General features: G+C 34.6%; 3 protein-coding genes and 2 long non-coding RNA genes across 5 annotated transcripts; 3 read left to right on the top strand and 2 right to left on the bottom strand.

The window, feature by feature from the left end:
- The first annotated feature begins 3699 nt into the window (after nucleotides 1-3699).
- Nucleotides 3700-4644, top strand: LOC136069181 (uncharacterized). Its single transcript, XR_010630427.1, has 2 exons — nucleotides 3700-4384; nucleotides 4563-4644. It is a non-coding gene; the product is annotated as an uncharacterized LOC136069181 (long non-coding RNA).
- A 1911-nt stretch (nucleotides 4645-6555) lies between these two features.
- Nucleotides 6556-10186, top strand: LOC112016349 (receptor-like protein 9a). Its single transcript, XM_065776645.1, has 3 exons — nucleotides 6556-7020; nucleotides 7207-7365; nucleotides 10068-10186. The coding sequence occupies exons 1-3, from the start codon at nucleotides 6639-6641 to the stop codon at nucleotides 10184-10186; spliced, it is 660 nt and encodes a 219-aa protein (XP_065632717.1). The 5' UTR covers nucleotides 6556-6638.
- A 1030-nt stretch (nucleotides 10187-11216) lies between these two features.
- LOC111985153 (cuscuta receptor 1) lies at nucleotides 11217-13789 on the top strand. The gene is given in 4 exon segments (XM_024016799.2): nucleotides 11217-11397; nucleotides 11475-11825; nucleotides 11828-12466; nucleotides 12469-13789. Coding segments are annotated over 4 exon segments (2385 nt in total). The 5' UTR covers nucleotides 11217-11222; the 3' UTR covers nucleotides 13689-13789.
- A 120-nt stretch (nucleotides 13790-13909) lies between these two features.
- On the bottom strand, nucleotides 13910-17079 carry LOC136068866 (uncharacterized). The gene is made up of 2 exons (XR_010630170.1): nucleotides 14698-17079; nucleotides 13910-14460 (listed from the first exon to the last, which is right to left on the bottom strand). It is a non-coding gene; the product is annotated as an uncharacterized LOC136068866 (long non-coding RNA).
- On the bottom strand, nucleotides 17079-17950 carry LOC112004873 (chaperone protein dnaJ GFA2, mitochondrial). Its single transcript, XM_024037114.2, has 3 exons — nucleotides 17664-17950; nucleotides 17445-17538; nucleotides 17079-17161 (listed from the first exon to the last, which is right to left on the bottom strand). Exons 1-3 carry the CDS (start codon nucleotides 17751-17753, stop codon nucleotides 17079-17081), a joined length of 267 nt encoding a protein of 88 aa, XP_023892882.2. The 5' UTR covers nucleotides 17754-17950.
- Between the last annotated feature and the right edge of the window lie 4246 nt (nucleotides 17951-22196).

Raw genomic sequence — 22196 nt, 5'->3', positions numbered from 1 at the left:
TTTTCCCCCTCCCACTTATAAGTAACCCAGAGAGTACAAATTCCAAAGCAATTAAAATTTTAATTACAAGAAAATTTTGGCACCAAATATGGATTGATAGTGATAAGTAAGAGAGTAATATTAGTAGTGGACCTAGATGAAAACAAGTAAAACTTTGCCAACTAAATTATTATGAAAAATGTTGTGAATTTTTTGTGTATTGCTTTTTTTTTTTTTTTTTTTGAGAAGTACTACATCAATCCTAGGTGTTGAGTTGTTACTGGTTCTAAATTTTAATTTGAACCCACCACTAAAATTATTTTTTTGCTATCAATAATAGCTTGTAACAACATACTACTTTAAGATTTGTTGTAAAAGTGTTGTAAAAAATGTTATGGATATAATATATATTTCACTATTTTTTTTTCTTGTTTTTCGTTTGATATAAAAATATTATTTTATTTATTAGCTAATATTTGGGTTTAATTAATACTATTACAATAAAAGAAATAATCTTATTGGTTAAAATATGGGGGCCCTTTATTTACTTTGGGCCCTAGGCGACCGCATGAATTGCTTATAGTATAGAGCTAGCATTGCTAAAGCTACTCTCCCTAACTCCAAATTCTGGCTCAATCTTTGCATCATCTCATCCGAAAACCACATTGTGGGCATTAGCAACAACAAAAAGCTCCAAATACAGATAATGTTTACACTAGGCTTGGCAAAAATTATGATAAAGTGGATGATGAAATTGTTGTGCAACTAAGACAAAAAAAATTTCCCAAGGCCCTACCATAGTATACAGTATGGGTCAAAGTGTACAAAACTTAAGCCTAATCCTTAAACACGCATCCTTATATCTCTTAGTCTTTCCCCACCAAATAAATAAATAAAAAAATAAAAATAACAAAGAAGTCTTAGTTGCGGACAACTAGAGGTCATTCTTCGCGTCTGGTTTGGGTTAATTTGACAAAATAAGTTTATAAAAGTCAAGATGGTGGGTGGAACCGTGGAAAGACACCATTGACGCCAAGTCTTCAATTGTGTAGGTAATCTTAAAGGAAATGTTAAGTTATTATAAAATTTATTTATTACCAAAAAAAAAAAAAATTACAGATTGATATATGATAATGAATCTAATTAGTTAGTGTCATTCAATATGTAGCATGCTTGTGTCTATTTTAACTGAAGAACACTTTGTTTGGAGAAAATTCTTTGTCTTATTTTTGTCCCGGAAATTCAGGAAAAGAAAATTAGATAAGTTGAGACGTTTTTGCTTTTTGGAGGTGTTAGTTTTTGTTCAATTATATTTCAATGGGTGCTTTGGTTGCTAGGAGCAAGAGAGAATAGCTCTCCTACAACTCAAAGCTTCTGTGATCAACTTTATAGGTGAAAATAATTTTACATCTTGGGACTCAAGCAAAAACATTATGAGATCAACCAAAAGTTAAATCTCATTCATAAAAGTATATCCACAAGGTCATTGGTTCTTTTTACTCTCTCAATGTAAGTATTCATTCATCAAAAGAAAAGAAAATATCTTCTTCCGCCTTTTCTATTTAGAAAAGGTTTTAATTGTAGTGGGTGGAAAGACACCACGAAGTAGAGTCTTAAGTATTTGGTCATCTTGTTTCTCACATAGTGGGGAAAAAAAAAAAAAGAAGTCTTGGTCATCTCAAATAATGAATGTAACTTTTTTTCCTAAAAAAAAAAAAAAAAGCACACATATGATCCGAGAAAGCTCCTTTGTATAGGGTGAAGCTAGGTGGGGTCCAAAAGGGCCTGGGCCCTCGACCTTACGGGAAAAGGAAAAAGTATATTCTTCACAAATTTATATTTGGCTTCTTCTTTCAAAAGTCATGGCCCCCTTTTTCTTATAATTTTACATTGATTTCATTAATAATGTAGTAAGAAATAATAGTATTTTGTGTCTAGTAATGTACTATGTACAAAACAATGTTTTTGTGTCTTTTTTCTTTGTTATTAGTTTATTAATACTACTAAATTGGATTTTTTTTTGGATTTTTTTTCTTATACTTTGCCTTACTAATTCGAAATTTTGACTCCATCCTTGCCTACCTTGCCTACCTTGCCTAACTTTGTATTAGTAGTGGATGTAGCTTTCCTGCTTATTGAATGGATTAGATAAAAACTAAGATAGAGAGGAAACATGAATGAATTAGATAGGAAAAAAAGCAAATATGTGTTGTTTTTCTTCTATTTTTTTCTCTCAAAAATCTAGGAATTTGGTAAATTCCTATAACAAAGTGCAACAACATTATGAAATCAACCAAAATTGAAACCTCTTTTGTGTGAAACTAAATCAGCAAGGCCATTAATTGGTTCTTTTAATTTACTTCCCTCAATCAAAGTATTTATTCATCAAAAGAAAATAAATTATCTTCTTACTCTCTTTTTTATTTAGAAAAGATCGTTAGGCAGAAAGACACCATGATGCGAACTATGAAGTCTTAGTTTGGTCATCTCAAATAAAGATCGTCAGGTGGAAAGACACCATGATGCACAAGATATGATATGAGAAAGTTGTATGTGTAATGGGTGTAGCTTTCTTGCTTGTTGAAGGGATTAGATAAAAATGAAATTAAGAGAGAAAGGAAAACGTGAGTATGTATTAGATAGGGAAAAAGAAGAAGTTAGAAATGAAAAAGTGTATGAAAGTTTATCAACTCAATAACGTACATAGTATTGATGATTGGTGATAGTTGGAAACTTGGAATAGCTTTAAGAAAAGTGCTTTGCATTATTTGAGCAATTGTAATACTGTGTAATGCTATTTTGCATGGACATCGAGATGGGTATGGATACGGGGTGCAACAATTCTTGAAAAACAAAGAGTACAATATGTTAGGGGTTAGACAATTAATTAATATTTATATTTAGGTATAAAAATATTTTTAGACATAATTTATGTTTATTTTAGGTTTTAAATTAAGTAATAACAGTAAAAAAAGTACAATAACACCCAATGAAGTACAATTCTCCATAGTAGAGCACTTGAATTGCCTGATTCACTAGTGGAAAACTATCAGTTAATCTATCAGTACTCATTTTATGTACAATATTTAAATTTAATAAACAAACAAATTGTACACAGTCACAACAAATGCCAAACAAAAAAACAAATACTAAACCAAAAAACAAATAAACTTATAAAACCTAGAAAACCAAAATATATAGTCTAAAAGAGACTCGTACCAAAAGTTGTTTTGGTTTGGTTAAAGAAATAAAATATTTTAGTATCGTTTCGAAATTATGGTTAATTTTATTATATATATATATACACACACACACACACACATATATATTTAAAAGTCTTTATTCTAATTATAATTTTATTTGTCTCACATAATATATTTCAATAATAATAATTATATGTAGATTTTTATTTTTATTTTTTTTTCCTAAATAAGATACACCTATTGTTAGAATATGTTAAATAGAAAATAAATAAAATAGAAAAAAAAAATTAAAATTTAAGGCTAAAGCCTACAATACACGGCTGTGTCGGTAGACAAAGACAAAGTTTTGAAGAGTGGAAAGCGTTTATTCAAAACTTTGAACTTTATCAGAGAGTTATTCACAACTTTGTATGGGACCACACTGTTCAGGCCGGCCGGGCAAAAAACAATGAATAGGCTCTTAAATCATTGTCGTATGCCCTTGCACCTTTTTTTATTTAGAAAAAATCATTATCTTAGGATTTGTAGCTGGGTGGAAACTGGAAAGACACATGATGCGCATTGCGAAGACTTAATTAGTCTTTAACCAAAAGAGAAGACTTAATTAGTCTAAGTCATCTCAAATAGTGGATGTAAATTTATGCTTTTGGAAAAAGCACAAGACATGATCTGAGAAAGTGGTACGTGTAGTGGGTATATATAAGATGGTGGTGGTAGTGTTATTTCAACTCAAGACCTAGTTTGCTTAGGAGTATAAATCAGAGTTGAGCAAAAACTTTGTCAGTCTTATTGTTGTAGAAAATCAGAAAAGGAATAAGTAATGGAGTTGAGACGTTATTGGTGGTGGCCAGTGGTGTTAGTTTTGGTTCATTTTGGTATGAATGGGTGCTTTGGTTGCTGGGAGCAAGAGAGAATTGCTCTCTTGGAACTCAAAGCTTCCATTGTCAACTGCACTGATGAATATTATTTTCCTCATTGGGACTCAGCCGACAAAGAGAGTGATTGTTGTGAGTGGGAAAGAGTCAAGTGCAACATCACTACTGGCCGTGTAATCCACCTTACTCTTAATAGTACGATGTCTTATTCGAGTAGAGAAAGTGAGAGAGGTTGGTACTTTAATGCCTCTTTATTTCTTTCATTTGAAGAGCTCCAGTACCTCGATTTGAGTTTTAATTCCATTTTTGGATGGATCCCAAATGAAGGTACTAAGTTTATATCTTAAGAAAAGTAGGTAGTATTTGTCAATATTTTACTTTTTTCTATTACCTCTTTGTTTTTTTTAAGGGATGTTAAAAAAATTAGTTGCAAATTAGAATCATTTTATACTGTTTTGTGGGAATATATAGTTGCCAACATGTAATTGAAGCATCTAAATTGCAGGTTTTGAAAGATTCTCTACTTTGGGCAAGCTAGAAGTGCTTCACTTGTGTTGTAATAGTTTTAATAACAGCATTTTACAATACTTTAGTGGTACTATTGCTTCGCTTAAGGAACTACATTTGGATTCCAACAATTTGAATGGATCAATCCACATCCAAGGTAAAATTATCATTAATTAATTTGCAAATGAATAAGATTAGAAGAGTGTTTCATGCTTATTGAGAACGTAATTTTTTTTTCCCCCTCCTATATTAATCATTGAGATTTATACAACTAAATTTCACCTTTTTTTTTTTTCGTTAGTTCTTTTAAATGTCTATCTATGGAACTGTAGTTCCTTTAAGAAAAACTAAATTACTGGCCATTTATATTATTGAGAAATGTTAGTGGGCACTTTCACCTAATTAAAATGAGAAATGATATGTCCACAACATTTTTACAATATTTTCACAATAAATCATAAGTGACAGGTTGTTACTAGTTGTTATTGTTGGGGTAAAAAAGTAATCTTAGTGGTAAGTTCAAATTTGAACCAGTAACAATTAACCACCTATAATTTGTTGTAAAAATGTTTGTAGACGTAGCACCTCTCATTAAAAATTAGTATAAATTAATGAAGTGACTGAAAATATTACTTAAATGACAAGTGAAATTCAAAAAATTAGTTTTATTGGCTCTATATCTTAAAAAGTTGGTAAAAAATTTGACATAAATTAAAATGATTTGATATTAAGTTATTTCTTAGACTACCCTATATTGATAGACCTCTTCTTTAAAATATATGTGTGTGTGTGTGTATATATATATATATATATTGTTAGACGTCTTAAGACTCCATAACAATTAATTATTAATAAATTTAAGATAGATAGTATGACAATATGTGGACAGTTTGGCCGACAGGCCTAAGAAAGTTAACACCAATATCCCTGTTCAAGTAGAGGCTAATGCTATTCTTTTGGCTGCCCACATTGCTTTGAACTTCTCTTTTTGTAACTGCATTATAGAGAGTGATTGTAAAGTTTGTATAGATGCTATTAGAGCTGGTGGGAAGGAAATTCCTTGGAGGCTTGTGAATTTTGTAGAGTCAGTTAAGAATGTTTGTAGGGACTTTGGCCATGTATCTTTTAATTGGGTTCATAGGGAGGCTAATCAGGCTGCGCATGTGCTAGCTAATTGGTCGCTTGGCCAATCTTTTTTTGGTTCTTTTGATATGGGGTTTGGCCCTCCGAGTTTTGTAAATGTTATCTTGGATGAGGCTAGCCAGGAATCTGTTTCTGCTGTGTTTCAATAAATTTTTCTTTCAGCAAAAAAAAAAAAAAAAAAAAAAAAAATTATGGTTAATTTTATATTTTATATATATATATATATACACACATATATTTAAAAGTCTTTATTATAATTATAATTTTATTTGTCTCACATAATATATTTCAATAATAATAATTATATGTAGATTTTTATTTTTATTTTTTTTTCCTAAACAAGATACACCTATTGTTAGAATATGTTAAATAGAAAATAAATAAAATAGAAAAAAAAATTTAAAATTTAAGGCTAAAGCCTACAATACACGGCTGTGTCGGTAGACAAACACAAAGTTTTGAAGAGTGGAAAGCGTTTATTCAAAACTTTGAACTTTATCAGAGAGTTATTCACAACTTTGTATGAGACCACACTGTTCAGGCCGGCCGGACAAAAAACAATGAATAGGCTCTTAAATCATTATCGTAGGCTCTTGCACCTTTTTTATTTAGAAAAAATCATTATCTTAGGATTCGTAGCTGGGTGGAAACTGGAAAGACACATGATGCACATTGCGAAGACTTAATTAGTCTTTAACCAAAAGAGAAGACTTAATTAGTCCAAGTCATCTCAAATAGTGGATGTAACTTTTTGCTTTTGGAAAAAGCACAAGATATGATTTGAGAAAGTGGTACGTGTAGTGGGTATATATAAGATGGTGGTGGTAGTGCTATTTCAACTCAAGACCTATTTTGCTTAGGAGTATAAATCAGAGTTGAGCAAAAACTTTGTCAGTCTTATTGTTGCAGAAAATCGGAAAAGGAATAAGTAATGGAGTTGAGACGTTATTGGTGGTGGCCGGTGGTGTTAGTTTTGGTTCATTTTCGTATGAATGGGTGCTTTGGTTGCTGGGAGCAAGAGAGAATTGCTCTCTTGGAACTCAAAGCTTCCATTGTCAACAGTACCGATGAATATTATTTTCCTCATTGGGACTCAGCCGACAAAGAGAGTGATTGTTGTGAGTGGGAAAGAGTCAAGTGCAACATCACTATTGGCCGTGTAATCCACCTTACTCTTAATAGTACAATGTCTTATTCGAGTAGAGAAAGTGAGGGAGGTTGGTACTTTAATGCCTCTTTGTTTCTTCCATTTGAAGAGCTCCAGTACCTCGATTTGAGTTCTAATTCCATTTCTGGATGGATCCTAAATGAAGGTACTAAATTTATATCTTAAGAAAAGTAGGTAGTATTTGTCAATATTTTACTTTTTTCTATTATCTCTTTGTTTTTTTTTTTTTTTTAATGGACGTTAAAAAAATTAGTCGCATATTAGAATCATTTTATACTGTTTTGTGGGAATATATAGTTGCCAACATGCAATTGAAGCATCTAAATTGCAGGTTTTGAAAGATTCTCTACGTTGGGCAAGCTAGAAGTGCTTCACTTGCGTTCTAATAGTTTTAATAACAGCATTTTACAATCCTTTAGTGGTACTATTGCTTCGCTCAAGGAACTACATTTGGATTTCAACAATTTGAATGGATCAATCCACATCCAAGGTAAAATTATCATTAATTAATTTGCAAATGAATAAGATTAGAAGAGTGTTTCATGCTTATTGAGAACATAATTTTTTTATTTTTTTTATTTCCCTCCTATATTAATTATTGAGATTTATACAACTAAATTTCAACTTTTTTTTTTCGTTAGTTCTTTTAAATGTTTATCTATGGAACTGTAGTTCCTTTAAGAAAGACTAAATTACTGGCCATTTATATTATTGAGAAATGTTAGTGGGCACTTTCACCTAATTAAAATGAGAAATGATATGTTTACAACATTTTTACAATATTTTCACAATAATCATAAGTGGCAGGTTGTTATTGGTTGTTATTATTGGGGCAAAAAAGTAATCTTAGTGTTAGGTTCAAATTTAAACCAGTAACAACTAACCAGCTATGATTTGTTGTAAAAATATTGTGAACGTAGCACATCTCATTAAAAATTAGTATATATTAATGACGTGACTGAAAATATTACTTAAATGACAAGTGAAATTCAAAAAATTAGTTTTATTGGCTCTATATCTTAAAAAGTTGGTAAAAAATTTGACATAAATTAAAATGATTTGATATAAAGTTATTTCTTAGTCTACCCTATATTTAAGACGTCTTAAGACTCCATAACAATTAATTATTAATAAATTTAAGATAGATAGTATGACAATATGTGGACAGTTTGGCCGACAGGCCTAAGGAGCCGGATTTTACTATTTTAGGCACTGGTCCAAAAGTCCGTGTTCAAATCCCATTGCGTAGCCTGTTATCTTTATTTATTAGACACATTTAAAGTCCCTTTTAATGAAGAAGGGTGCTGTTAACGGGTGCTATTAATAGGGTTATTATACCTTGCATTGGGTATACTATTAATAGGGTTATTATACCCTATTAAATGCAAAGATTCAAATGATTAAATTCCGTGCTTATTTATTGCCGTGATTCCCAGGAGGTGTATGGAAATATCATGGATGATTGGATGCTTAGGTAACAATCTCAGATAATGTGAAAAAAGAAGTGTGACTTGGCATTCCAAATGAAGAAAAAGAATAGGTAACAATAAGTCAGTAATAAAGTTTGGAACTTTGCTTTTTGGTAAGTGATAAAATTTGGAACCTAGCATGTCATAAATTAGAAAAATCATCCTAATAACCCATGAGAGCTCTTGAAGTTGAAACACTGACAAAATTTAGGGGGAAAATAGGTAAAAATGGCAAACTATTATATGACGACATTAAAAAAAAAAAAAAAAAAAACCACACACACAAACATTCACATGCCCTTATATAGGTGGGTACCGTACCCCCCCTTTTTTTGGGGGGGTACGGTAGAATGACCCTATATATATATATATATATATTGTTAGACATCTTAAGACACCATAACAATTAATTATTAATAAATTTAAGATAGATAGTATGACAATATGTGGACAGTTTGGCCGACAGGCCTAAGGCGCCGGATTTTACTATTTTAGGCACTGGTCCAAAAGTCCGTGTTCAAATCCCACCGTGAAGTTTTGCGTCGCTTGTTATATTTATTTATTAGACATATTTAAAGTCCCGTTTAATGAAAAATTAAACCTTGCATTGGGTATACTATTAATAGGGTTATTATACCCTATTAAATGCGAAGATTAATCAAATAATTGAATTCCGTGCTTATTTATTGCCGCGATTCCCAGGAGGTGTATGGAAATGTCATGGATGATTGGATGCTTAGGTAACAATCTCAGATAATGTGAAAAAAAAAAAGTGTGACTTGGCATTCCAAATGAAGAAAAAGAATAGGTAACAATAAGTCAGTAATAAAGTTTGGAACTTTGCTTTTTGGTAAGTGATAAAATTTGGAACCTGGCATGTCATAAATTAGAAAAATCATTCTAATAACCCATGAGAGCTCTTGAAGTTGAAACACTGACAAAATTTAGGGGGAAAATAGGTAAAAATGACAAACTATTGTATGACAACATTAAAATAAAAAAAAAAAGAAAAGAAAAAAAAGACACACACACACACACACACACACATTCACATGCCCTTTTTATTTTGGGTAAATAAGGATAACAAAAACAAGCCCAGTGGGTCAAGTTATAGGCCATTCCATTGATGGATATGGGGCAAAAGGAAAAAAAAGATACATCATCAAATATAGAACAATTAGACTAAAATATTAGCAGAGTCATTCAATTATATAATATAATGTTAGTCAATGATGACTCTTTTTTTAAGCTGACTAATTAAGTATCATTAAACAAAAATAAAACAACAACAAAAAGTCATTTGATCCAAAGTCCAAACTATCTTCATCCTCTAAGATAACGGAATGGATGAATGAGATAGTTCAAGAGGAATAATTCTAGTGACATAATCAATCACACATTTAATTTTACAATTTACTAAGTTGTGTCACTATGAATGGTGGATATTTTCTACTTTATGCGACTCACTACTTCATGCAGAGTGCAGACCACTCAAACTCACACAAGTCAGCAAATTATGAAATTAGGTATGGGAGTGATTGTGTACAAGAAGTCCAAACACCACATACAAGAAACCCAAACAGCTAGCAAATGGAAATGAACATTACAATCCTTGTTAACAAAATGAAATTAAGATTCTCAAATTGAGATTCAACCTTTAATCTAGACAAATTGAACTTCTAAAAAATCTACAATCTTTTAATTAATTTATTTTTTCATGTAGACTTCAAAGCATTTAACAACTTGGAGGAGCTCTACTTGCACGGAAATCATTATATCAATGACTTCGTGACAATGAAAGGTATGACAGGTTGTCAAATACATGTTCACGAATTAAAATAAAATCCTTATTTAACATGGTATGCCATATGCCTAATGAAACTGCAACATTATTTATTTATAAAATATTTTATTTTTCCCTATAGATTCAAACAGCTTAAGTAAGTTGCAAGTCCTAGATTTGAGTTACAACAATTTTAGTGCACGAATTCTTGAGTCATTAGCTGCCTTCCCATCATTGAAGATATTAAACATTGGAAACAACAATTTGGATGGATCGTATACTACTAAAGGTAAGTTATACAATTCTTAGACTTTTACATACACAGTAAGATAATCATTACCAGCATAATTTTAGAAAACCATAACCTATTATAAACTTTTTATAAATATTTTTCATGAAATTTCTTTAAAAGAAATGAAACAAAACTTGTGTTCCTTAACATTGGAACCATCCTAACACATGATTCTTTTGTAATTTAAAATAAATTTCGTATTACATTTTCAAATCCTTTATTTTTCTAGATAATAATTTTGCATCTCTTGCAATTCTAGTTATAATGATTTGGAATCACTTGTTAAAATTCCATAGTCTTCGAAAGAACATAGAGATCTTTTCTAACTCAATCAGTTTATGCACATATTTGAAGACCAATGGAACTCGAAAAATGGTTGTCATGTTTACTTTGCCACTTTCTCAAGAAAATAACAAAAGCAGCAGTTTCAGACATTGAAAGTTTATTTCATGCTTTTGAAAACCATATTGTACAGATTATGGATTTTAGAAAAAAAGGAACGATTAAAAAGTCGTAATAGAAGTATTTACTTTTAAATTTGTTGACATTCTTGTTATAAAATTTCACCTAAATAGGAAAAATGTCTTTTTCTATGGAAAAATTATTCACTTTTCACTCCTCTCACTGATGATGTTGATGATAAAAACAAAGTGGACATTTCTAATTCTTTCTTGGATTTGTTAAACCAAAATATGTATATATTGCTTTTATTTAAACTTTACATATAGCATGCCACATATCTTGCAAACAGTAGTAACTATTTCATAGTATACCATATTAATAATTTTTTTTTTACAATTTCCATGTCTAAAAATTTTATTATTATTTTAGAGTTAGGTGCACTAAACAACCTACAGCAGCTGTACTTGGATGATTCATCAATTGATAGCAGCTTCCTTCACAAAGTTGGAGTTATGTATTCTCTTAAAGTATTGTCAGTGCAATTCTGTAATCTCAACGGTAGCTTACCTGCACAAGGTAGGTTGCTTTCACAATGATATTATTTAGGAAAGCTACAATACTAGAATCTAATCGATACTAATCTCATTTTACAGGCTGGTGTGAACTTAGGAAGCTCCAAGAGATAGACCTCAGCTACAATAATTTTGAAGGGATACTACCTTCATGTATGGCAAACTTGACATCACTTCAAGTATTGGATCTCTCTAACAATCACTTCACCGGGAACATTGCTCACTCCCCACTACCAAGTTTGACATCACTTGAGCACCTCTCCCTGTCAAATAACGACTTCTTGATCCCAGCCACAATGTCCACCTTTTCTAACCTCTCAAATCTTAAGGACTTATTAAGTGATAACAATAAAATTGCCTTTGAACCTAACTCTCATACTGGGATTCCAACCTTCCAATTGCAGTTTTTGAGTCTAACGGACTCAATGTCAAGGGCACAACTCCTAGATTTCTTCATTACCAATATGAGTTGGTAGTGATTGATCTCTCTCACAATAATTTGGTCGGAAAGTTTCCCACTTGGTTGCTAGAAATCAATACAAAATTGGAGTCCCTTTTCTTAAATAATAACTCTTTCACGGGGCCTTTCATGCTGCCATATGATATTTGTCACAACATTAGGAACATAGATATTTCAGATAATCACTTACAGGGTCCAATCCCCATAAATTTTGGTTTAATTTTTCCAAATTTAGAATATTTAAACATGTCTAAAAATGCATTTGAAGGTAGTATACCTTCTTCTTTTGGGAAATTGGTTTTCTTACAAGTTCTAGACTTGTCTGAGAATCATTTATCAGGAACAATACCAATGCATTTCGGAATGGGCTGCCACAACTTATATTTTCTCAAATTGTCATATAATAACTTCAGTGGCCAAATATTTCCCACCCATTTCAATCTGACTAATTTAGAGTTTTTACTTTTGGATAACAATCACTTCTCGGGAATGATCCCAAAGAGCATCTCAAAATTAAATTATCTTCTGACAATTGATTTTAGTAATAACCATTTTTCAGGCATGCTTCCAACGTGGTTGGGGAACATATCTAATTTATTTGACCTTGTTATGGCCAAAATCAACTTGAAGGTCCTACTCCAGTCGAGTGGTGCAAATTTGTTGGACTTGAATTTCTTGACCTTTCCGAGAACAATCTATCCGGCTCTATTCCATCTTGCTTCAATTCATCATATATTAGATCAGTTTATCTGAATAAAAATTGGTTGAGCGGTCCAATTCCATGTGCGTTCAAAAACAACTATAATCTAGTTACATTAAATCTTCGAGATAAGCTCCTAATTGGAAACATTCCTGATTGGATCGGCAACCTCTCATCCTTGAGCATTCTTCTTTTGAGAGAAAATCATTTAGAAGGTAGGATTCCAAATCAATTATGCCTTTTGCAAAACTTAAACTTGTTGGATCTTTCCTACAATAAATTTTCAGGTACAATACCACATTGCTTGAGTAACATTACTTTCGTGGCATCCACCCAAAAGCCTATTGTTAGAGGTTTCTTGGTAGGGTTTTCTAAGTACAGTATTAGAATGCCATACTTGAAGACAAAATCAACAAATATGAAAGACTGGAATCATAGAGGTTATTTGTTGACAGATGTAAGTGAGATAGATGAAGCAGAGTTCACAACAAAGAATAGAATTGACTCCTATCATGGAGACATTCTCAACTACATGTTTGGAATTGACCTTTCATGCAACAAGTTAGTAGGTGAAATCCCAACTCAACTTGGAATGATGAGCACCATCCGGGCAATGAACTTATCACACAACAATCTAACTGGACCAATCCCTACAACATTCTCAAACTTGAAGCTGATGGAGAGTTTGGATCTTTCCTATAACAATTTAAGTGGTAAAATTCCAACTGAATTGACCGAAATTACCTTTCTAGCAGTCTTCAGTGTGGCACATAATAACTTATCAGGTACAACACCAGAAAGAAAAAATCAATTCGGGACTTTTGGTGAAAGTAGTTATGAGGGTTATCCTCTTTTGTGTGGACCTCCATTACATGATTGCACCAAAATCGGAGCTCCGTCTACAATGCTAGTGGATCATGATGGGGAAGATGGTGGTAGTTTCATTGACATGGCTGTCTTCTACATAAGCTTTGTGGTGGTTTACATAACAGTGTTGTTGGGACTTGTTGCAGTTCTCTACATAAATCCTTACTGGCGTAGGGTGTGGTTTAACTTCATTGAGGTGTGCATTGACAATTGTTACTGTTTTGTTGTGGTTTATTACCGTAAGTTGTTCAATTTCAAGCTCGCATAGCCTTGCATTATAATGGTTACATGTATGTGTCTCTTCCTTGTGGATTTTGAATCTAAAGTTTGAACTTTGAATAAATGTATCAGTTGTGTAAATTTTGAATTTGGCTATGTTGTTCTAACTACGAAGATTGTGCATTTTAATTTTAGACCCCTTTCAAAACATTATATTTAACCAATTTTAAATCCAAGTTAATTATTATATCTATTTTGGAAGATTTAGGCTAAAAACATAATCATCAATATTATTATGCAAGTGCAGAAATTTAAATGATACAAGATATGATGATCTAAGAAACCAATGGAACACAATAGTTTCAAAGGAAAAACGTGGGCGAACTTGACCTTATATGTCACACAAATTTGTGTGAGCAAATTTTTTTATATGTCACACAAATTTTTTTAGCCAAACTGTGGGCATTAGCATAAACAGCAAAGCTACAAAGTACAAATGCAGATAATGTTTCCACTAGGCTTTATAAGAATTATAATTAAGTGTATTTATCCAAAAAAAAAAAAAAATTTATGATGAAGTGTATGATGAAATTGTTGTGGAACTAATGGATGCAACTCAGAAAGATTTGTTTTTCCATGGCCCTACTATTATGGTGCAGGTACTCCATGCATTAATGGAGCAAGTGAAGATGGACCACTTATCTGGTGGCAAATGCATTAGCAAGAGGCCCCGAAGCAAAGACAGGATACTGTGTACAATTATCTGACCCCTGCCTTTTTTTCCTTAGCAGTAGATGCGGACTTGGTGAGAGTTTGCTTCCCTAGCATTTGTGGTGTGAACAATTTTTGAATTCTATAAATGTTATTTAGCACCAAAACAAGCAATGCCCAAATTTTCAATACAACTAAAACTAAAGAAGGCAGCACTCAAGGAAAAAAAAATAAAAAAAATAAAGAGAGTAGTTAAGCAGCACTTATACAATAAAAGCATTGACAAAATAAAGCCACAAATCGATAAAACTAAAACCAATAGAACAATTCTGAAAGAATGTACTTACATTGTCTTGGAAGAAATCTTTAAATGGATTATGAAAATCATTGGGAACGCCACTGTCTCCTTGTTGTACATATGCCTCATGGCCAAGCTATAAGATAGTGTGTACAGACAATGCAACTACAGATAAAGACTAAAGTGATAGGAAGAAAAGTGCTGAATTATGTTAAAAAATGGAAAGCTAATGTAGTTTCTAAAATGCACAATTAGGTAATATTATACAGAGTAGTTTTACTTAGATGCAAATATAAAGGCAAAGCTAGTTGATTTGCTCACTCAAATAAAAAAGTAAACAGGATAATTCATCAAGACATTAAGATTTTCAACATGTGATTAAAGCCCACTTTCCACAGTAAATTGTTTGATTTTCAATGTCGGACTATAGTTGTTCATCCTAGTAACTAAGAACTGCAATTGTATGCATAATATTTTGGATTGAACACATACCATCTGCCATTTAAATCTAAAAGTGTGTGCGTGTGTATTCAAGCTCCAAGTTGTTGTAACAGCCCAATTGTGGGCCCAGGTTTATACAAAACCACCAGTTTAATGGATTTGACTGGGTCTTCTTCTTGTGAGCTTATCAAATTGAAGAACACCAATTCCCTCATGTAAAAAGATAACAAAACTCCATGGTTATAGAAAAGGGAAGAATGCTCTTAAGAACAGTGTTAACAGAACTCCCCATAAGGAACAAGAAATACTCTTCCAATAATGCTCATATTATATATAGGACATCTTTCAAAGGTTTATACTATGAAAAGAATATGAACATGCAATTAGAAAAATTTAATTCCATGCAAGTTTTTTCTATCCTTTTTTGTGTTATCCAAAAAACGACATCTATCCAATTTCTTTGTGTTCCAAAAGATTCACATCTCCATCTAAAATGTTTAAGGTATAACAATAATGCCACACTCCAAATATTCAAGGTATAACATTACAGTGATCCATACAAGCAGATTTTTTCTCTTTAAATTTTCAGTGCACTTCTTCATTCTATAATTAAAGAAACAATCATGCAAACGTGTGATCTACAAATCAGAGGTAAATATTACTTATCAAAAAAGAAAAGAAATCAGAGTCAAATATCAGTATTCTTTATACATGTTCTAAATACATAATACACATATACCATAAAAACCAGCCAGAAATTTTCCATGTCTTTGTATATAAAAATGTGAAATTAAAGAGGGGAGAAAAAGAAGAGACAAGACTTAAAAAAATCTTAGAGTTTTATTTCCTGCGACACACTAAAGGCCCGTTTGGATTCTACAGAAAATGGCGTTTGCGTTTTTGTTCTGCGGTTTTTTTTTTTTTTTTTCCCAGGCGTGTGAGGGAGTAACGCAGTTACTGTGCGGCTACTGTTCAATGAACAGTAGCCACACTTGTTGACTTTTTGTCCATACTATTCACACATTTAAAAATTATTTTGTTACAGTGTTTTCAGTTTTCAGTTATATCCAAACGGACGCTAAATCTCAGACTTTTAAATGAGACACGTTATACTTTATACTTTTACCAAAAAAACAAAACCCCAATCTAGCGAGGTTTTAAACTTTAAAGTGTTTTTATTTATTTAAGTTTGTTGTTTAACTTTTTCTTCTCCTCTCGTTAGGAGCTCTCCTTCTCATCTTGGGTGAGACTTTCTTCCTACTCTTTGTGGGACAAGGGTACACACTTTCGCTATAGATCCTTTCCATTAGAGTTGCACCAGTATTGTGTTTGCTTAACATGGATTCGGATTTCATAGAACGATTACGATGAGTGAGTTTGACACCGGAGGAGGGTGAGGTCATACAGGTTCGTTTTGAGCATTGTAAACAAATATTAGAAGAATGCTCCTTGAGTCTATTAGGTAGGTTCCTCACGACCAAACCAATAAACCTTAGGGCAACATAAAATCTCTTGAGGTCAGTATGGAAGATGGGCAGCGACTTGAAGATTACGGATGTTGGGGATGGACTTATACAGTTTAAATTTGCCATCGAGAGCCAATTAGTGTGGGTGCTTAACAAAGGTCCATGGAGTTTTGATAACCATCTGTTATTACTTCACTGATGGGAGAAAGGGATGACGGCTTTCTCAGTTAACTTTCAATCTGTGCCGATTTGGGTCCAAGTGTGGGGATTGCTGCTCGACCTTATTAATGAAGAAGCAGGCAGAGATATAGCGAGGGCAATTGGCCGAGTATTGAGGTGGATTGCAAGGCAATTGCGTCGGACCAAGCGAGGTTCCTTCGTATCCGAGTAGAGATGCCAATAGATAAACCAATACAGCGTGGTGCCCCTGTGCTCAGTCCAGAAGGTGATCAAGTTTGGGTGGCATTCCAATACGAGAGGCTTCTGGGTTTATGCTTCCACTGTGGCTTGTTAGGCCATGAGTCTAAGTCACAGTGCCATGAATTAATCTAGCTGAGCCACAATTGGCATTCAGAGCTCCCAATAGCAACCAATTTTTCTGACTAACTGCATATCACAATACACAAACCATTAGCTCAATATTATTAAAAACATACTATCTTCAAATAAATTAAGCCAATAATCAGTACAAAAACAAGCACACTTGCTCACTTTGTTGCAAACAAAACTCAGGAAATGAAAGCTTAATAAAACAAGAATTGAACCTGACAAATAAAATCCTAAGTTGAAATGGGATATTGGGTATTATTCATTCAAACTTCAAAAAATTTCATTTTTATTTTCATATTCCCGAATTCTCAAAACCCCAACAAACAAAAATTGAAGTTACCATTTTTGGAAGTGTAATTCCCAAGAATCCGAGAAGGGTTACAAACCCCAGAATTGAAATTCCTATATGCCCCTTTACACACCGTCTCGTATATCTGCAAAATTCAAAACCCCACAAAACCAAATGGCCAAAAATTCAAACTTTTTTCACAAGCTGATCTAAAAAAATTAGGGAACTGATTTGAAAATCGAAGTGGGATTGAAGAAAGAGAGCGCGTACTGTGGCGGCCCTGGATTGGTGGAAGAAATTGGAGGCGAGAGAGCGACGAGCGAGGCAGCGGATAAGCCTCACACCATTGGAGCGAGCCATTGCTTTTGCGTGTGTATTGGGGGTTTGAATTTTTGGGGATTAGGGTTTGGGAATTAGGGGTTAGAGAAGCTATAATAGTTTTGACTCTTGAGTGAGATAAACCCTTGAGATAAACCCTAATTTTCAGACATATTGGAAGGTTCTAGCGCAGTTAGAGAGAGTGAGAATTTTCTTTTCTTTTCTTTTTTTTCTTTTTTGGGTTTCCCTTTTATAATGGAATCAGAAACTCAGAAGTCAAAAGCCCAAAGCCTTATTTTCAAAAAAATTGAAAATGGTTATTTAAACGCATGTACTAAACAGGTCCCAAACTTGTGGGAAACATTTTTCAAGATTTTTGCTTTTTTTTTTTTGGTCACCCCTTTTTTTCTTGGATAATAGGTAAAAAGAATTAAAAATACTTTTTGTTTTTAACAAATAACAAATTAATTACATGTGATTTGATTAAAATTTAAGTTGCCTACATGTGGTTTGAAATTTGATACTTTACCTATCTAGGGTTAACTAAATTAGAGTTCTGTAATCCGTTAAAAACATAGTTAAATATGTAATTTTGCTCCACATTATGTCTATCTCCTCCAAAAACACAAAAAAATATAAAAATACAATTCTGATAAGATCAAAAAAAAAAAAATCCAATAGAACATTTGCATCATGGGATTTTAAACCACTGGTAAGCAACTTAAAATTTGGTTAAATCTCAGGTTAGTAAATTGTCAAATTTCAAACCACAAGAATGCAACTTAAATTTCAGTCAAACCACAAATGGATAAGTTGTAATTTACCCCCCTTTTTTTAATATTGTGTGTTTGGGAAATAATTAGGTTTTTTATGCCTGTAATATATATGTTGAATGCATGAGATAACTTCTTATGCTTGAGTTGAGGCTTAATTCTGCTTATAAGAGCACGTTTGGTAGATTGTAATAGATACTATAATGTAATAAATATTCTTATGGCATACCTATTCAGTTGTTTGGTTATATTTTTATTACAATGAGTAGTTATTTCTTATGAATAGCTATTCTTCAAAATGAGGAATAACTATTCATTATCAAAAGTACTGAATATCTATTCCTTCATCTTATGTAATAACTTTTTTTTAAAATTTTCCTAAAAAGCCATTAGTTGCCACATCTTCAAAAAGAAAAAAAAAAAAATTTTTCCTTCTTGTTAATTATTAGCTCTATTTTGAACACCCTAAAATAAGTGTTGTAAGGACTCAATTTGGATTGACCCTGGGTGACGGGTCTTTCAGCCCAATAAGCCCAAACAATACATTTATAGAGAGTGGGGTGAAAGGTTTAGGTGCTGCCCGTCGATCACTAAGCATGAATTTTCTTGCAACGAAGAAAAGTGCTAAGAGTTTTTCTTTCAAGGGGGGAGATGCTCCTCGGCCACAGGCCGAGGAGGCCTTCTCGTTCTCCCTCCTTTCTCCTTCCTTTCTTTACTTTACTAACTTTTCTTTTATAGTTTTCATCTTTCTATCCCCTCTTTCCATCTGTTGATCATCTATTTGCCTTCTTATCTGGCCATCCGTCCCATCAGAGGCCTTATCGGTACTCAAGTGGTTCACTCTGATCAACGTTATCCTGCCAAGGGGTTTACCTCCCCATTAATGCGGCCAGGGGGAGTTAGTTGAATGCATTAAATGTGAGAATGACAGCTTATTTTGGGGTTAGCCCCTCCCTAAAATCCCCCTCGTCAGGCCGAGGATGAGGTGGTCCTCGGTGTGGATTGGGAAAAGAGGCTTCCCCCAAGTTAGCCTAACAACACCAACAAAAAAAATGGCCTATGCTCCTCGGCCTGGGCCTTGGGCCTGTTTCGTGATGGGCCGAGGCTGTGAGGCTCATAGGCCCCACAATAGCCCCTCAAAACCCTGCTGCACGTTCCCCGGGACGGGAAGGAGGGTTTTGATACTCGCGGGCCCATGGACGAATTGCCCTACATTGGTTTGTACTGATGCTTGCGGCTTTCTGACTGCCCAATGCGCGTTTTTAGCATTTCAAGACTTAATGGGCGCCCACGTTAAATTTTGGCGGCACCACGTTTCCCACTATCAACGGCATGATTTTTTGCTTTTATGAGCAAGCGGTTACATTTAGGGAACCCAAGGGGGAGTTTAAATACTTGTTTGAACCTAAGGGTTTCATCATTTTCGCGCTTACAATTATTGATGCATCTGATTTGAATCTGGCTCGACTTGCACACTATCTGAAGGGTTCCGTCATATTTCTGTAAGTCTTCTTTTCCTAGTGATCCCAAAATTTCTCGATTTCACTCTTCTTTTTCTCGTTTAGAACTTTTAGTTGTCTTTGGGGAATGGGTAAGTTTAAGAAGTTGGTCGAGTCTGATGAGATGATGAACAAATTCAGGGTTAACTATGGAATACCCAATAATGTGAATTTGAAGTATTGTGAAGAGGGAGAATGGTACCTTAGGAGGAGGGAAGGTGAAGTTGTGATCCCGATAGTTGCTTTCGTAGAAGGAGGGATGAGAATCCCTATGAGGCCGGTAACCCTTAATTACCTTAGGCATTTTCGCCTGGCCCCTACTCAGTGTGCCATGAATGTGTTTAGGATATTAGGGTGTGTAGATACCCTGAATGAGAAAATGGGGCTAAGACTGACTCACCATGATGTGAACTGGTGTTACAACCTTCATCACCTGAGGGGTAAGACATATTATATGAAGACAAAGGACGATAGGGTTCGTCTTATCCAGTGTCTTCCTGATTCCAATAAGGGGTTGAACGAAGATTTCCTCATAGTGTCGGGAGAGTGGTACGACGGCTTTCATTGCCTAACAGCAGAGGGGGAGCCAGGTAGGGCATCCGAAATACAAGATAATCTAGGTCTCAACATTTTCAAGTTTTATACCTGTATACTAGATTTGGTTGATTAACCATAGGAATTTCGCTTTCCTTTTCACAGACCCACACGCTTTTGCACGTCATTTCCACCTGGTTAACAAAGCGGATTTGGAGACCGTTCTCAAGTCGGACCTTTTCTTGAATGAACCTGATAACCAAGTCAGAGCTGCTCACAAAATCCTCGAGTGCGACCCAGCTCAGACGTCATTCTCAGTTCCACGGCACGTAATTAGAGCTCGTGACCCTCGGCTCACGCAGATTACCGTGGTGGAGAGTGGTTTTGCCTTTACTGAGGGGTCTTATATACCTAAAGGCATTCCGCTGTCAGGTCCCTCCTCATCCCAGCAAGTAACGGTGGCCGAGAAAGGACCATCTGAGAAAGCGAGGGAGGTGGTTGAACTGAGTTCCTCTGAAGACGAATATAGTGTGTTTGACTTAGTTGATCAGTCTGAGGATCCTCCCGGTGACCTAGGAGACCCCCACTTGTCTGAAGTCGATCTTCAGTCCTTAAGAATTGGTACCCAGGCTGAGATGGGTTTAAAAAGACAGCCCCAAACTAATCTTCTTGACCTGCTTGAAGGCGGTTCCAAGAAGGATGTACCAGGGGGGTCGCAGCCCCAGCCCCCAGCACCTCGGCCTCAGATTCCAACCATGCAAACCAGGTCGTCCTCCGTTCCTGCAATAACAGCCCCTCCTACTGAGTCTCCTGACCCGAAAAGGAAAAGACTTTCCAAGGGTAAGGAGCCAATGGATGGGAGCAAATCTCACTCCTCGCCCGAGGAGGGTAGGACTCGCAGGCCTTCAAAGCAATTGAAGCTTGGTGATCAAAGGAAGAGTAAGAAGACCTCCCAGCAGCCCCAGGCTCAAGCATGGCTGCCTGCTGCCATGCTCCACGATCAGCCCCTAATGGATAACGCGTCGATACGAGAGTCTCACGGAGACGAGGGGGCTCTCGTGGCCGAGGCCCTAGAGAAATCTCTTCTTCTTCCTACTGATATGGCCGAGTTAGAGAAAATGAGTGGGGTAGAGGTTGTCCTCGACCTTAAGAAATATCTAGACATGGTAGGTCCCTTGGCGCCTATTCATATTACTAGAAATTTTGTCGCTTAGTATTTTTCTTCCTCTTTACAGAGTTGCTTGTTTTTATTGGCAGGCTATCCAGGCCCTTTTCAGGTTGGGCGAAAAGGTTGATGACCATAGTCATGCCTTAGCGCAAGAGCGCGATAAGTTCCTGGAGGCGGCCAAAACTCTTAAGAGATCTGAGGCCGACCTGAAAAAGGCGACTGAGGATCTGGCAAAAATGGCAAAGGCCAGGGATACTGCTGTCTCTGACCTAGCCGTGGTCAGGAAACAAGCTGAGGATCAAACTGTCCAACTGCAAGATGTTGAAGGTCAATTACAGAAGGCCAAAGAGGACATTTCCTACATGAAGGGAAGTTTGACTAAAGCAATCCATGACAAAGGTGTTGCCGAGTATGCCAGGGACGAGGCTGTGAGAGCCAGAGACGAGGCGATTTTTGCAAAAACAGACGCTGAGCGCTCTGTGGAAGAGGCAAAGGAAGATGCTTTCGCAGA

The sequence above is a fragment of the Quercus suber genome, unplaced genomic scaffold (assembly GCF_002906115.3).
Source record: "Quercus suber isolate HL8 unplaced genomic scaffold, Cork oak 2.0 scaffold_9, whole genome shotgun sequence".
NCBI lineage: Eukaryota > Viridiplantae > Streptophyta > Magnoliopsida > Fagales > Fagaceae > Quercus > Quercus suber.
This window is presented reverse-complemented; position numbering and strand designations above follow the sequence as displayed.